Genomic DNA, 16,540 nt, shown 5'->3' on the forward strand with positions numbered 1-16,540 from the left:
GCTTTGTTGTGGAGGGATACGCAGGGGATGCTGCACTCATATACACCAGACCAAAATAGTCTGTGAGATGTCGTTTGTGTTTTTTGTATGCAGAAGCTACACTCAGTCTTCAGTGCAGGCTTCCTGTGTGCACTGAGGAGAGGCTTCACTCAATGAAAGTGCCATGTGCCAACTGCTTTGCATCCAGGCATCTTCTGGTGCACCTTCATATTGGCAAATGCTGGCCCAGAGTAACAATGATGAGCCAAGTCAAAGGCTTTGTGTGACTCTGGTAGCTGCTATTGTTGTAGTCATCATCAGCACCTCCCTCACAATTGGCTTATATAATTATGTTATTGGGAGTGTAGTAAGTACAAACAAGCTTTTTCCAACCCCCGTTTCTTGAGAAACATGCATTTAGATGAGCTTAAAACATGTAAAATGTGATATTGGGAATTTAGTTTGAAATTTTTGGATGTAAATAAAGTGTATAAAACTGATGAAATATGAAATATGATTAGATAAGAGCATTTGACATCTTCGTCACAATATGCTGCCTCAAGACAATAGGTTAACTTCTAGAGCCTGCACGGGCTGTTAGTTCAGCTTCTGTTGCTGTATTGGTGTGTTCCTATTTTATCGACTGTCAGCAGAGTGAGTGAGTGGTCAGTGTGGTCAATGTACATGTTTGCAACATTCACTCAACTTGATTTCATGCATTTCTTTCAGTAGTAAGAGGATTTAATGCAATGGCATCTACATGTTTTCTTTCTCCCACTTTGCAGTGTGAGTGGCTACTAGGGGATCGTCGACCTAAGCCTGTGGACTTGCAAGTTGGCCTTGACACCAGCAGTGGTATATACAGGTCCATCGTCAGTAATCCTGTGGTGCAGCTGGGCCTGTGTTCACCAAAGACTCTCCTAGGTGTGTGGAAAGATTCATGTGTTTTTTAATTATGCTGTTACATTGGGTTACTCAGTTGTGAACACAGTTTAATGGCATGCTATGATCAAGGGAAACTCCAAAGTAGGACAAGTCTCTGGCTAAGGAATAATAATAATTATCAAAATGCTCTCAGGCTCAAAGGGAAAATGTACTGACTTCTCGATTGTTTGTTGAAAAGCCGGGCTTGGATAAAAAATTTAACCCAATTAATTTCCACCATTTGTCTGATTAATTCATAGATTGGCTGCCTGAATATTTTTTTTGTTTTCCACCATCCCGTTAAGTTATTTATTTAGTTATTTATTTAAATACCACTCACCACGGTAGCCCAGTCACTATTGCATTGCGCTGCTGAGCCTGAGGTGCACGGGTTCAATCCCAGCCACGGTGGTCGGATTCCGATGGGGTAAAAACACTCGTGTACCAGGCATTTGGTGTACATCAAAGACCCACAGGGGCGTCTGCTTCAGCAGATGTTTGGTGTGTTGCAACACCACGCACCCGAGCACACGAGGGTTGGACCCTCCCACGTCGAACCGTGCGTGGCCTGTTGTGCCCGGGGAAAAAGGGATCCTGGGGGTTGAGCCAATGCTGAGGGTTTGGGCCTTCACTCGGCAGAGGCAACACACCTCTTTCGTCTCAGCTTCACGTAGACGACACTCCCGGACTGACCCATCCGGGAGAAATCGGTAGCTGCCTTTTTCTATCCTCCTCTCCACTCTTTGTCTTTCTCTCTCACTTTCAGTCTTTTCTGTCTTCTCCTTTCTTCTGTATTACTTTCTATCTTCTAGGCAGCAAGGGTTAACCCTGTGTGAGTAGCGAACCTAGGTTATGTCATATTCGGTTATAGTGGTAACGTACAGCTGGCATTTGCAGGAGCTGTTTTACAGGTCCTACAGTGCCCCCTTATAGGGCTCCATGGTGGGTGGCTGGCATTACTGCCATAAAATACACACTCACTTATGGCTAATTCCTTCCCCCCTCACTACCTGATTACTCCCTGAAGAGGAGGCGCACCAATGAAACCGTCCAGTTATTTGGACGCCAAAAAGAAACATTCCCCTGATTCCATGTAATCTATTCCCAGAAACAAGAAAAGACAGTAAGAATGATCTCGCCTTTCGTAGTTGCGAAGTCTCTGATGGAAACCCTTGGTGCAGGCTATAAAGTATTGAAGATGCCGAGCGGTGATCTCCTTCTAGAACTCCGTGAGAAGAAATAACATGAAAATCTGCCTAAGCTAGTGTCATTTGGGGACATCCCGGTGGCAGTTACACCGCACCGCACCATGAACACAATTCGAGCTGTCGTTTCCAATGATGCTCTTATGGAATTGATTGAAGCCAAACTTCTGGAGGATTGGAATGATCACAATGTGATCAATGTCAAAATAATTAAAATGAATCATGACGGAAAAGAGATCATTACCAAGCACCTAATACTTACATTTGGCTCAAGCATCCTGCCCAACACTATCGAGACAAGGTATGTAAAGGTCCGAGTCAGACCGTATGTCCCAAATCCTCTGCAATGCTTTAAGTGCCAGCGATTCGGCCACAGTTCACAGAACTGCCGAGGCCGTCAGACTTGTGCAGAATGCAGTGCTAACAAATATCTCTCTGAATCATGTAAAAACTCTCTCCACTGTGTGAACTGTGATGAGAAGCAAGCCACATACTCGCAGACCTACCCATCATAGAAAAAAAGAAAAAGGAATTGTAACAATCAAGGTAAAAGAGAATGTATCATTCAAGAAGGCACGCAGGCGGGTATTGTACCTGCCCAAGAGCAGCTTTGCTGATGTAGCACGTTGGGGGGCAGCGATACAACAGCTTCTGGCGGCTGTCCGGCCCACACACAGTGAGCCACTAATGGCGCCATCTGCCCTCGGTGGGTGGCTGCAGCTAGCACTGCTCTGCCACCCCAGCAGAAGGGGCCATCTACCTCCGTGCTGGTGGTCTCAAAGGTCTCATCCAATGTTTTGTGGCCTTCACATCAAACATTGTCTATCGCTCTTGCGCCTCGCAAGAGGCGATGAACACAACCAGCCAGACGGCACCGCCAGTGCCAAAGGAGCAGCGAGATTCTCGCGATCGCTCCAAAAAAGAAAAGCCTCACATCGCAGGGCCTGACAAGGGCTCTGTAAGTTGATTTACATTCCCTAAACACACAGCACAAACTTTTTTGTCAATGCAGAAACACAAATATTGCAGTGGAACGTTAGCGGACCTCTCCATGACCTTGGTGACGTTAAAGAGCTCCTTTGTAATTATAGTCTGAAGGTGCTGTGTGTTCAGGAAACGCATCTCAAATCAGCACACACAAACTTTCTGAGGCATTATGCAATTTTTCGCAAAGACTGCCACAATGCTACGGCCTCGTCCGGAGGCGTAGCAGTTGTAGATAAGTCTGTTGCTTGCCAGCATTTTTCTCTCCAGACACCCCTTGAGGCTGTGTCTATGCAAGCAGTTCTCTTCAATAAGTTAATAACCATCTGTAGCATTTATATACCACCTGGATTTCAGCTCGCAAAAACAGAACTTCAAAGCCTCATTAACCGGCTCCCAGAACCATACATGATCAGCGGTGATTTTAATGCCTATCGCACTCTTTGGGGCAACTCCCAGTGCGTCATGAGAGGCCGGCTAATAGAACACCTTCTAGTAAACTCCGGTGCATACCTCTTCAACAAGGAGGAGCCAACCTATTCTAATCTTTATCATAACTCGTATACATCAATAGATCTGTCGATTGGCTCTGCTTCTCATTTCTTTGACTTAGAATGGAATGTACTCGAAAATCCATTCAGTAATGACCACTTTCCAGTAACCCTAAACTTTGTTAGACAACATGACTCTCCTCCACATGCCCTTAGGTGGAAACTAGCCTCCGCCATTTGGGAACATTTTAAAGAATCAACTTTTTTATCACGAACATTTATCAGCGAATTTAGTATATACGACGCAGTAGGGCATTTTACTGATTTTATAATTGCTGCAGATGAGAAATGCATTCCACAAATGAGTGGTAGCTCATGCAAAAGACGAATATCATGGTGGAATGACAACTGCAAGGAAGTGCAAAAGAAACAATAAAGCATGGGGCGTACTACGCCAATCACCGACTGCAGAAAATCATGTTGAATTTAAACACGTCAAGTCACAGGGAAGGAGAACGCAGAGGCAGGCTAGGAGAACAAGCTGGCAGAGGTTTCTATTAAACATAAATTCTTACACGCAAGAGGCAAAGCTTTGGAAGGGTCTCAGAAGGCTAAAGGGGCAGCAAATTCACGCATTGCCCTTGGTCAATAACCAAGGGAATACCTTGGAAGACCAGGCCAACGCCCTTGGCATGCACTTCGAGCGTGTATCAAGCGGCACGAACCATTCCTTAAATACAAGCGAGTACAGGCGAAGCCGACTATATTGAACCCATTTACATCGAATTATTCTGTATATCGAACAATTTCTGGACACGGTATAGTTACAATGAGTATATATAGCAAAAATTACGCTGACATCAAACAGAAATAGCAGTGACTCCCTATATATCGAACGTCGAGTGGCAGAGAAGTGCCCCAGAAATTGGCTTTCCCTAGTGGTGGCTGGGAAACCCGTCGGCGTGGCTCCATCCAACCGCTCTCCCTACTGTGACCGCGCTGCCTCAAGCGAACCGTCGACACTCCCCTGCGAAAAATGATCCTGGCCCACCCGCAGCGCTTGCTCAGACAGCCAATCAGAAGCTCTTGTGCCCTCGTCGTGCAAGATGGTGAAAGTGCGAGTCGTCTCGCTGCTTGTCTGGTTCATTATGTGTGCACCTTGTGGGCCTTCTCTAGCAGTGTTGCCATGATGAAGCGGCAGAATTCGCCTTTCGTCATGATGCTCGAAATCATAAATCGGGTCAAACGTGGTGAGATGTCAGATGTCCCCGCAGCATGCAAGATTCTGAGGAGCACTCTCAGCACGATCTTGAAGAATAAGGGGGAGATTAGGGCTAAAGCGGCCAAACTCGCGACCCGGTGCCCCGTGGCGCCCGCCGTATACGCATGGCCATGTACAAGTGGTTCATCCGAAATATCTTCAGCCGTGCCGGCTTCCGCGTGCTCGGTGATGACTGTAAATTCTGATGAATGCGACAAAGCCGTTGCCGGTGTTGCTGAAGTTTGGAGCGAGCTGTCAGAAAATTCGGAAGCTGTTGACGAATCAGCGGTGGACGAGTTTGAGTGCAGATGATAGTGTCGCGACCACGGGAGAGGCTGAAAACGAAGACTACATTTCCGACATCGTACCGAGCACAAGTGAAAGTGGGCACAATGAGGAAAGCAACGACGGTCCTTTGCCCACTTCCTCCGAAGTGATTGGTGCATTCGCACTAGTCCGGTGCTTCTGTGCTACTGTGGAAAGTTGTGGCCTCAGCTGCTTTGACTCCTTAGACTATGTGGAGAAGTGTGTGTGTCGCAGGAAGTGAAATTACCCAAACAGAAGGAAATGCAGGACTATTTCATGCGAAACTAGGCTAGTTTCATCAATAAAGTGATTTTATAAATGGTATGTGCTTTTATGACATCCAATTATTTAGCAGGCTTGTATCGAATTTTCAGTTTATTCTCAACGGTATGCAGAGTTGCTAACTGGCCTACAAGGCTACCTTTCTAAACTTCATCTGATAATGCATGACTATGTGTGCAGTAAAGTGTTGTTGGTACGCGAACAAACCACTTAATTCTCGGCTCAATTTATATAAATGCTGTTGAGGAAAGCACTGGTTGCATGACGAAGGCAAGTACTCTTGTCGAAAACATTGGCTCCAGGCTAAGCCTTCCCTCATTCGCCGACTGCCGATTTCTTCCATGTCTTTTTCCAGTGACTCTTTTTGTTTAGACTATAATGCTCCATTTATACTTTTTAATAAACCATAAACCAATGTGTTGTGAAATGCCAGAAATGTGCTGAAGTTGTTAACACTAGCATGTGAATATACAGTCAAAGGCCATTATAATGAAGCACTTGGGATTTTCAAAATCCTTCATTTTATGGGCCCCATTGTTGTAATGATCATGCACCGTATCACTCACAGTTGAGCAAGCTGAGCCTGTTAAGCAAAAGAAGTCTTTTATTAAACATGAACTTCAGAGATACTTCGTGAAAGAAGCTGCTAATTTTCTTCTGCACACATCGTCTGATGAAATGTGTGACTGCAGTCAACCTTGTGACATAGAGGTTCATGGTGTAATAGTGCCACTTGCCAAAGTGTCCGGCCGTTCAACCTGCTGCATTTCTTTTTCCTTCAGTGAGGAGGTGAGTGTGGGAGAGGGGTTTACCATACATACTGAAAATACTTAAATTCTGGGTCTAAGTTTGAGGCACGCTGTAGTGGGAAACTCTGGATTAATTTTGACAGCCTGAGGTTCTTTTAATGTGCACCTAAATCTAATTACACGGCTGTCTCCGTATTTTGCCCCATCGAAATGGGCCCACTGTGTCCAGGATCAAACCTGCAACCTAGAGCTCAGCAGTGCAACACCATAGCCACTGGGCTACCGCAGTGGGTTGCCTAATGCCCTGTCCAGGCGTTCCCACGTGGTGATTGTTGAGACAACTGGCACTCCCTATGCAAACTGTATCTCAGTCTTGGCTGAAAAGGGCAGTGGTGCTACCACTACATGTGTTCAGTGTAAGGCAACAAACCACCCTTGCCTCAATTCCTTCGTTGTAGGGGCAAATTCGTTTGATTAATCTTTCTTGTAGATGCGTTCGCAATACGTAACCAAGATAGGAATGTGGCCAGGACATATGGATCCTTCTTTATACAGGTCCTTTCATTGTAGAGGTGTTCATCGTAGAGGCATCTGTAGGTATTCGAAAGCTATACATAAAGTGTTCGGTATTCAATTCAGTTCCGGTAATATTCCATTTGTATAAATAAGATTTGGTCTCGAAAGTTACCATACATACAACCCTAATAATAAGGTAAATCTATAAGTTATTGCTGACAGGGATAGCTACATTCATCAACACATGTTCTTGTGATGATTTGATGAATTTTATGCCGATTGTAACATGCAACTTCATGGAATGAAGGATATGTTGTGCCCTTTGACAGCTACTATATCCCTGGGGAAAAAAAGCTCACAAACACCATTTAACTTTAATGACAAAATGCGAAGCTCATGTGTCATGTAGTACTCACTGCCACATTTGAGAACTCAGCTCCAAACACATCAAAATGAAATTTGTGCATTATATCTTTACAACTGAGCAAAAGGAGCACCAAGTAAGGTGCACACAGAGCTCAAACAGTCCTCTCTAAAATGATCACTCATTTTTTGCATTTCTGATCAATATTGGAGTTGAAATGCAGGTGTGATCGCTAGACCAACATTTTTTTGCTTTACTTTTTTTTTGCATTCTAGTGAAGCAAAGAGCAGATTGGGTGAGGAAACAAATGCGAGTTAATGACATCTTAGTTGAAATCAAGAAAAAGAAGTGGGCATGGGCAGGACATGTAATGAGGAGGGAAGATAACCGATGGTCATTAAGGGTTACGGACTGGATTCCAAGGGAAGGGAAGCATAGCAGGGTGCGGCAGAAAGTTAGGTGGGCGGATTACATTAAGAAGTTTGCAGGCACGACATGGCCACAATTAGTACATGACCGGGGTTGTTGGAGAAGTATGGGAGAGGCCTCTGCCCTGCAGTGGGCGTAACCAGGCTGATGATGATGATGATGAAGCAGTTCTGAATTTCTCTGTACCTCCTATGATGTGCAAGGTAATTCACTTCTCACCAGAACTCAGCAGTAACTGAAAAAAAAAAAAAAAGAACAGCATTGACACCATAACTAGATTAGGCTGCCCAAAATGCTGCTTCTTGTGACGTCAGTGGTGGTGTTAAAACAAGCATATACAACAAACAACAGCAGTTACAGTAGACTTCCACTACTTAGACTCCAGTTAATTAGATTTTTCGGTTAATTCGATCCTGACCGAAAGTCCCAGCCAGCACCCATGCATTTATGTGGGCCCAAACTTTTGTTATTTCGATCCTAAAATTGGCCTTTGCCAGATGATTTGAACTTGACGAGTTGGCATGCATGCACCTGGCCCCTATGATGACTCCAATAGCGACTCTTTTAGTGGCAACATCTGTCTCGGTGGAGCTTAGGGGACAGTGATTGCATAAAACTCATGTAAAAAAAAAATCCTGTCAAAAACGCCTATTTTTGGCCTACCCTAGGAAGATTTTCAAGCAATAATCATAGATCACAATGTCTGATTATAGTAGTTACCCAATTCTAATGAGTGCCTTCTTTATTTTTCAAGGAAACTGGGCTGAAAATTGCCTGCTTGGTGCAATAGGATACTAAAACAAAACCGCATTCGCAACGTTCACATGCTTTACTGCAAAACACTACAGGATTCCGGCATAGCTGACTTTAGGAAAGCAGCTGCCATTGTGCAACACATATTAGACCCTTGCCATTTTTCTTGCTCAAAAAAAATATGTGTGTGCTAAATTTATGCTTTATTTGGAAGCTTTAATGCCATTTCTACGTTAGTTTTCTTTTTTGGATGCATAAAGAGTGTGCACGCATTTGATTCGGAATCATGTTAGATTTGGACAAATACCAATAAATAAATCAGTGGTGTGTTGTGGTGTTCTTTTTGCAATTTGTTTAACTCGACCGCCAGATAATTCACTCAGTTACGCTGGTCCCATCATGGTCGAATTAACGGAAGTCGACTGTAGTAACAATATCTTGAGATCGCGTGTTAAACTACAATTAATTCTAAGTATTCTCGTATTACACAGCTCTACTCGACAGAAGATACCCGACAAAACATTTTTTGCTGTGAGCCTTAAACAAAGTAGTTCATGGCTATGAGAGACTTGCAGACTTGGTTTCACAAGATGCGGGCACCCACACTGCTGCTCCTGTGCTGACATCGTGAATGTCAAGCACTGAGCGGCTAGCAGAAATAATCCTTTTTTGATGACCCAAATTGGGAGGGCGCATGCCAATTTTGAAAATTAATTTTCAAAGAAGCTACACAGCCCTCAGTGGTGCAGTTTGGTGCACACATCCACAATGCAAAGAAGAATGTACACAAAAAAAGTTTAGCTGAGATCCATACAAACACTATTATTTTTATCCTTATACCACATACATGAGGGAGTTTGTCTTGGTTTTAATACACAGAATCACCACTTGCCCTTCCCCTTTCCACATAACCTTCTGTATGTGGTATGTTTTCTTAAGGCTCATTTTTATCTACTTGTTTGCACGGTTTTAGAAAATCCCTTTTCTTGTGAAATGCAGCTTTCTTTGCTTACGAACGACTTATTTTACGCTTTTGATAATGGCAAGGGCAAGGGCAATTGTGGGCAATTTGTGGCAAGGGCAGAGTGAAAAAAGGCTTTTTCTCTAATTAGAATGGTTGCTGTATATGGTGTCACTATCATATCAAATAATGTTGCCGCAAAGCTTATTCAGATTTATTATGAAGGAGACACACAGATTCAGCATCTATACCTAGTAGTTAGTAAGACCCACAGCAGAATGCCATGTCAGAGCAAAAGTTGAGTGTGAATGATCGTAGCTTAGCTGTAAAGCCTGACACCCTTAGTGACACAGCGTGATCTATTATGCAGTTTCTTCTCATGCTTTATTTCCGCTATAACCAACATAATGTTGTCACAATTTTGCTTCAATTTTATGTTTTATCATGACGTGAAGTATTAAAAACCATTTAAAAGATTTTCAAATTTTCAAATAGCGACTATTCGAACTAGAGAACAAACTGAATAAGACAATATTCAATTCTTTATTCAAAGGTTTTCAATATTTGCACATCCCCTCGCTCTTGTCGGCACTATTCTATAGTGACACCATTTAACACTGCACCAGTATAATAGCGGTGCAGTGGCACTCAGGCAAATGCTGTGCAACAAAAAAGATTTATTGAAATGGCATAAGGTTACTATATTTCTCATACACTAGCATGGCTTTGTTTTGTTCATTTTCTTCTATTTTTTTCTGAAATAGTAGCCTACTTCTTAGTGTAAAAAAGGTGTGAATTCCTGAGCGGTGTTCTTGTAGGCTGAAGGCTTAAATACCCATCTCAAAAGTTTGATTCAAATTGCTTTCTTGCTTTACAGCCCTGCTCCAAATGCTGGAAAACCCTGGCTGTGCCTCTCGCTGGCTGAATGACTCGGACACAGCACCTATTCTAAGCCAGATCTTCCGTATCTACCATGCTGAGAAACACTCGGTGCAACTTGTGAGGCCCTTAGTGACGTGAGCATGGCTACTGAGTGTAATAATGGAATGTAACGAGGAATAAATTAATGTGCAAACAGGGATATGTAGGGAGATGTACTAAAGCAACATATATAGCAGGTAAGGATATGCCATATTTTTTCGATTATAAGGCTGTCACGATTATAAGGCGAGGGTGCAGTTGGGGGGCACACGAAAAAAAAAACTTAAAATGCACACTTACATAAAGTGATGTAGAGTACATGACGAATTATTCAGACTCTGTAGGGTTGCCCGTAATACCGAATTGGAAGCTCCCGGAATAATCAGTGCAGGTTATATATCAACTTTGCCTCACTGCTGTGAAGGCACGCCAAAGGCAAAATTCGCACTGCTTTAAAGTCACACCTCAAGGTGAAATTGGCCTACTATAACCGGCAGCCCGTCTTTAATGTTTTATTTTTCTAATTCTCAGTGCGGGCTATGTTGAAAATATTGTGCTGCCTCACCTGCCAAGGCTAATTAAAATAAGTTACTTCAATTTGTGCTGCCGTCTAAAATCTGAATTGCACGAAATGTGGTGCTGCTACTGCCATATTGAAATAGTAACTGGATCTATTAGCATCACACATAAAGTGGGGGATGACTTCGAGGGTAGGGATTCTGGGAAAAAACCTCACCTTACATTCAAATAAGTATGATTATTTCAATCTTGTGTTTTTATGATAGCGTAGAGTGCATTGAGTCTTCGCATATCTCTAAAATGGGCAATTGAAGACATGGCTTACAGATAGAAGTGACCACTAACATCAGGAAAAAGCGTGAAGAAATTTTTATTATTTATATCATCATAAATTATGGCCATCAATACAGATTGAGAGTGTTTACTACTATGCTATTCAAGGCCATTTATAAAAGTATTGATCACTGAAAGTTGCCTTTGTTTCTCTGTGCCCATCTCTTGTACTGAATTGCACTTTCTGGCACTCTATCTTACTTGCATGATTGCTAAGATGTTTGATTGTTTGCTGCAGCGTAGGCTGCAGTTGCTTGTGATGACATTTTCCGCCTTTTATGTGTAGAAAAGCTATATTTCCTGCTTTATAATAAACAATCGTGTCTAATGAGTAATGAATTACAGGAGGTAAAAAAGCTTCAGTGTATGTTAATTTTATAATGTTAGGTTCAAGTAAATATAACCGCATCAGAAAATGTGCATAGATGCACTCGGTGCATGGCAAATAGTATATTTAATAGCTTTACAGTGACATTGATCGATGCTAAACATACTCGAGTGTTGCAGACAGAATTGCATTTCAAATTGCTAATAAGCATAGAGGAACATGGGGCTGCTTACACTAAGCATTTCACCCATGGTAGCCCGCAAGCAGAAGTTTCGTGCAATTGCATGATAGTGTATACAGTGCTGCACAGGAAGTTATTGTGTGACAGAAGATTGGAACTTCTGTGAAACTTTTGACCTTTATCATTGGCAAACCTACCACATGAGTATCGCAGCACCATCAGGGTAGGGTCTTTGCCAAGAAACATGGACCCAAACCTACACGCAGCCAGGCGGAATGCTAGGGCAAAATATGTAGAGCAATATCTAGCAACCAAGGCGAACACGGCATATACGGGCGCCGCGGTGTATCCTCGGAAACGAGGAACAACAGAGCAAAAAGTTGTTGCGACAGTAATTGGCTCGGACTATAAGGAGATCACTTGCGCGTCGGTACGGGACTGTACGATAACTGAGGGAGAAGAAATGGCTGTTGCTCTAGCGGCCACGGAGAGTTACCGCGCAAACAAATCCCTTAGAATATTAACGGATTCTAAGGAAGCATGCTGTAACTACATCAATGGCAGAATTGGTCAAAAGGCGCTCCAAATCTTTCTCTGCGCTGGCCAACACGAAAGACGAGTTAGACACAACATTTTCTGGATACCGGGACACACTGAAATTGGGGGCAACCAGAGGGCCGATAGGACCGCTCGCGAGCATACTAACCGAGCGGACCTAAATGGAGATCCCGAGGACTTCATGACGGGGATCCCGACGTAGTCCGAAATACTAAATTATCATAGAGGAACGAGGGCCAAACACTCCCCGCCCCATAACATGCTTAATCAACAAGAGGCAGTTTGCTGGTGGAAGCTGCAAACAGGAACCTTCCCAAATCTACACATACTAAGCAAAATGTTCCCAAACCAATACAGGGACATATGCCCATGGTGTGGCGCAAAACCCTTCCTTTATCATATCACGTGGGAATGCAGCAAAAACAAAACATTCCACAATATCGAAAATCCGAATGCGGAGCAGTGGGAGAGTGTGCTCTCCAACCGGGGCTGGTACACCATGCCCAACGAGCAGCCTCGCTCAGTGGTGCCCTGGGAAAGGGGCGCCAACCCTGCAAGACGGGAGTCACCATCGACAAGAAGAAAATGGAAGCACTTGGTCTGACCGCTGAATGACTCTAAATTAGAGCAATAAAGTGTATCCTATCCTATCCTGTCATTCAACAACTTTACAGCCACTTACTTTTACTTGCATGAAGCTTTCTACCTCTGGGTAAACTTACCCACACGTAAGATGCTTCTTGCAAGCAGCCCCAAGTGTAAAAAATATTGCAGCTAGTTTTACTGCTTCCAACTTCATTTCTACATAGATTATTTCTTGTTTCCATCTCTCTTTCTGTTTTATTTAACTGTGTGCTCATGTATGTGGCAGAATTTTTTTGCTGATACCCCATGGCCCTATATGACCTGTCACCACTCTAAAATGAAGGAAATGATCCGTGAATACGATACAGTTATGTCATTCTTGCAGCTTATTTCAAATATACCTCAGCTGAATGACGGAACATACTATAGCAAAATAATATACCAAATGTTGCCATGGATAATGATTATGACAACGAGTGTCACAATGTTTATATACATTATTCTCAAGCAAGAAAAAGTATATCCAGGCATTGTGTGCAGCACTCGTGACCAATGTGTGCAGTAGTGATGCATTCATGATGCCAGGAGCTGCAGCCAGTGTGATGTTAGTGATGTTATTGTTGTCAAGGTAGAAGCATCTGGCAATTATTTCTGCTGTCAGCATCTCACAATAGAGCCTCTATTTGAGGAAAGCAACAACCACATAATTTTCTTTCCTTTTTGCTACGTTCTAATGTGTTCCTGATGTACGAGCTTAGCGCTAAATGTGCAGTTCTATAAAGGGCCAAAGAATTTATCTTTACACTGCTGCATAGTAGGATTCACTGTCTTATTTTTGCGAAAGCTCTACTTTTCTCTATATTGACCCAAGATACAATTGCGCTTGATGAGCAAGGGTTGTCAAAAACAGTAGTGCTGTGTGGAAGCAGATAAAATGTTTTATGAACAGCTCTGTGCAAAAGAGCAGCCGCATTCTTATTAAGGACACTGAAGTGGATTGTTAAGTTATGCTGGATCAGTAAATTACACTTCTAGAATGCCACGAACATCAGTCTTACCATGAGCAGAGTCTTAGTAAACCAAAAGAGAAATAAGCTAAAGATGGTCCTATGAATTTCTCGTGCTAGTTTCTCGTGATTTTGTGAGACAGCATCTGCTCGGAATTAGTTAATTGATATATAAGGATTACGTTGTAGTCTAAAGAATCAACGCAGTTATCTTTGAGGAATTAAACCGGCTCCAAACATGAAAAAATTTGCTTCGAAATTCGGGATGTAATATGAAATAATTCCATTTCCTCTAGTAATAAACAACCTTTTTTTCTGCCAGAAAAATGCAAATTGAGCGTTAGAATAAATTCTTTACCAGACTATTAAACTAACTCAGCATTGATAATTAGTGTCCCTTTAAATACAGTCTGTGAGACCAAACTAAACTTAATGCAATGAAAAGAGAATGGGACTTCATGTCTTTTATAAGTACAAAATTATATACATTCGCATGCGTGGTCACTGGTCAGCATCATATAGGTCTTAATGCTGTCAACACGAGGCGAGCCTTGAAATATGAATAATTGTCCTGGTGGCCTCGTCAACCTCTTTATTCTACGTAACAAATCGGTACCATAATTATTGTGTTGCAAGTGAAAGCTACTGTTCTGAAGGAGCAATCATTCAGACTAGATGTGTCCAGGGATCTGTAAAAGTTTCAAGTACAAGTAGGAGTTGTTCGAATTGGCATGCCCATGTATGTCAATATAGTTGTCCCAGTGAAGGCAGAAATTCTCAGGAGCTTAGTAACCTCATTGCATTCGTGTGTGTGTGTGTGTGTGTGTGTGTGTGTGCTTGTGTAGTTAACAAGTATTGCGCACAAAAAACAGGCCATGAAAGATGAAATGCCCAGATCACCTTAACTATGGCAGATCAACTTGAAAAATAGTGCTTAAGTTTTTCCCCAAAATTATGACAAATATATTATGTGGAAGCTTTTAAAGGGGCTTTGCAACACCTTTTGAATGTGGTAAATAAACTTGCCTAGTCACTCATTAGACTTGCTATCTTCAATATCTGAGACAATTATTATTCTGCAACTTGTTATCTTGAATATCTGAGACATTTATTATTCTGCGCATGCAGCAGGGAACATACAATTTCACTCAGAAAATGCCTGCTCATTACTTGCAACTTCATGGAATCTGTATAACTTTTTGTGCATATTCCTACACACTTTTGAAAACGATGGCCACATGCTAGGTTTCTTGTGATGTCACTTCCAAGGAGCACCTCCAGCAAAAGCAGAGAAATCTCACAACTGAGTGTGGTGGCGCCATATGGTGGCACAGAAAAACGCCGCTTTATTGACACTATGGTCTCACAAGATTGGGCAACATGATGGAAGGTCACACCACATGATATTGAGGTTATGCAGACACAAAAGCTCAGTACAATAATGGGTGTAACATGGCGGAACGGCAACTGTAGTAGCAACAGCGCAGTTTTTAGCGCAGTTCAAGCGACAAAAAATTTTAGGAATATTTGATTTCTGAACCAAATTAGGTCAGCACAGAAGCTGCGAGCTCCGTTGTATTCTTTGCAGTTGATGCAGCCATCACTCCTGGCAGAGGCATGCAGTGTTGTCACACACGTCACTGAAGCACCCAGTGAAATTTAGCCACTAGAAGCTCACACTTGTAGGATGCTGTAAGAAGTCATGAAATATCTATAAAACCAATGTGATGCACCTGAGCATTGATATACAAGCAAGGGGAGCATATATGTTGTTGTACCCTAAAGCAACATGGATCCAAGGCAATGGCAAGTGCGTGTCATCTGCAGTAACACAGCTCAAGAGAATGCTGATTTCTCTGTAGCGGAATCGTGGTGCCATCTGATACTGCGCAGCATGTTTTGCTGTGTTCTTCCATAGAGGTAACAGATGGCACCTCTGTTTTATTGCAATGACATCGTGAGCTGCCAGTCTGTAACCATGAGCCTTCATCCCTTGATATTGAGAATCATTCTCAAGAATTACCTCAGTGCTTAAGAAGAGCACTGAAGTAATTCCCAAACTTTGATGCCGAGGTGATAAAAAGCGTAACGAAAGTCTACAACACCATTCACTTCCCATGAACGACACAAAGGGGTTGGAAACAGCTACCCATTCGACCTGAAGCAGGCAGGTCTGGGCAGGCCTAGGCAGGCCAGGTGCTGCCATGCGAAGCAATGACATAAATTTCATTGCATCCGTGCAACGGAAGTCTGCAGGAGACCTCTACATAAATTGATTCTGCAGTAAAAAGGAAGAAAAGGCTGCAAGGGCGTGCAACGCCCTTGCAGCCTTTCCTTGCATGCATCAAATTAGCAGTGTTTCATTGCTAATTAACTTCATTCATACAATGTGCATTCAAAATGCTTTTTGTTAAAAAATAATTTGCGAGGAGGTGCTTTTTAATAAGAATACACTTCGCACCTTTCAAGAAAGGTGTTGCACGGCCCCATTAAAAGAAAAGCCATGCATTTTTACTGTACCAGTGGTGAATACTGCCATTCCTAGTTTTGTTATAATTGATGACAAACTAAAATCTAGTTCAGCTAGCCTACTTCCTTCATGTAGAATGTCAGTATGACTAATTAGTAGCTCTCGATGCATTATGTCTCATTATTTACACTAGTTGAATAAGTGAAAAAGAAGGAGGCCATGTAACATGGGTATAGTGCCCATTAAAAACCATCAAGTGATAGAAACAGTATGGCAAATGCTGTCTGCAGCATATCTTCTAATCTCTCTTATGTACTTTTGAGTGTTAAGAGCTATTTGTTATAATTAAGCTGCTATTTATTACTGATTACTGTGTACATTTAATGTTTACTATCTGCATTTACTTGAGTCATGTGAGAATCGACAGAATGTTC

General features: G+C 42.5%; 1 protein-coding gene across 2 annotated transcripts in view; it reads left to right on the forward strand.

The window, feature by feature from the left end:
* The window catches only part of Kpc2 (Kip1 ubiquitination-promoting complex subunit 2), a 50,061-nt gene that overhangs the window by 26,093 nt on the left and 7,428 nt on the right, over nucleotides 1–16,540 (forward strand). The window contains exons 9-10 of one of the 2 annotated variants that reach the window (XM_055062921.2): nucleotides 765–903; nucleotides 10,082–10,220. In XM_055062921.2, coding sequence (XP_054918896.1) covers nucleotides 765–903; nucleotides 10,082–10,220 — 278 coding nt within the window. Of the gene's footprint in view, nucleotides 1–764; nucleotides 904–10,081; nucleotides 11,115–16,540 lie in introns of those variants that run through there. The other variant, XM_050194687.2, reaches the window with a different exon arrangement.

This window comes from Dermacentor andersoni, chromosome 1 (genome assembly GCF_023375885.2).
Source record: "Dermacentor andersoni chromosome 1, qqDerAnde1_hic_scaffold, whole genome shotgun sequence".
Taxonomy (NCBI): domain Eukaryota; kingdom Metazoa; phylum Arthropoda; class Arachnida; order Ixodida; family Ixodidae; genus Dermacentor; species Dermacentor andersoni.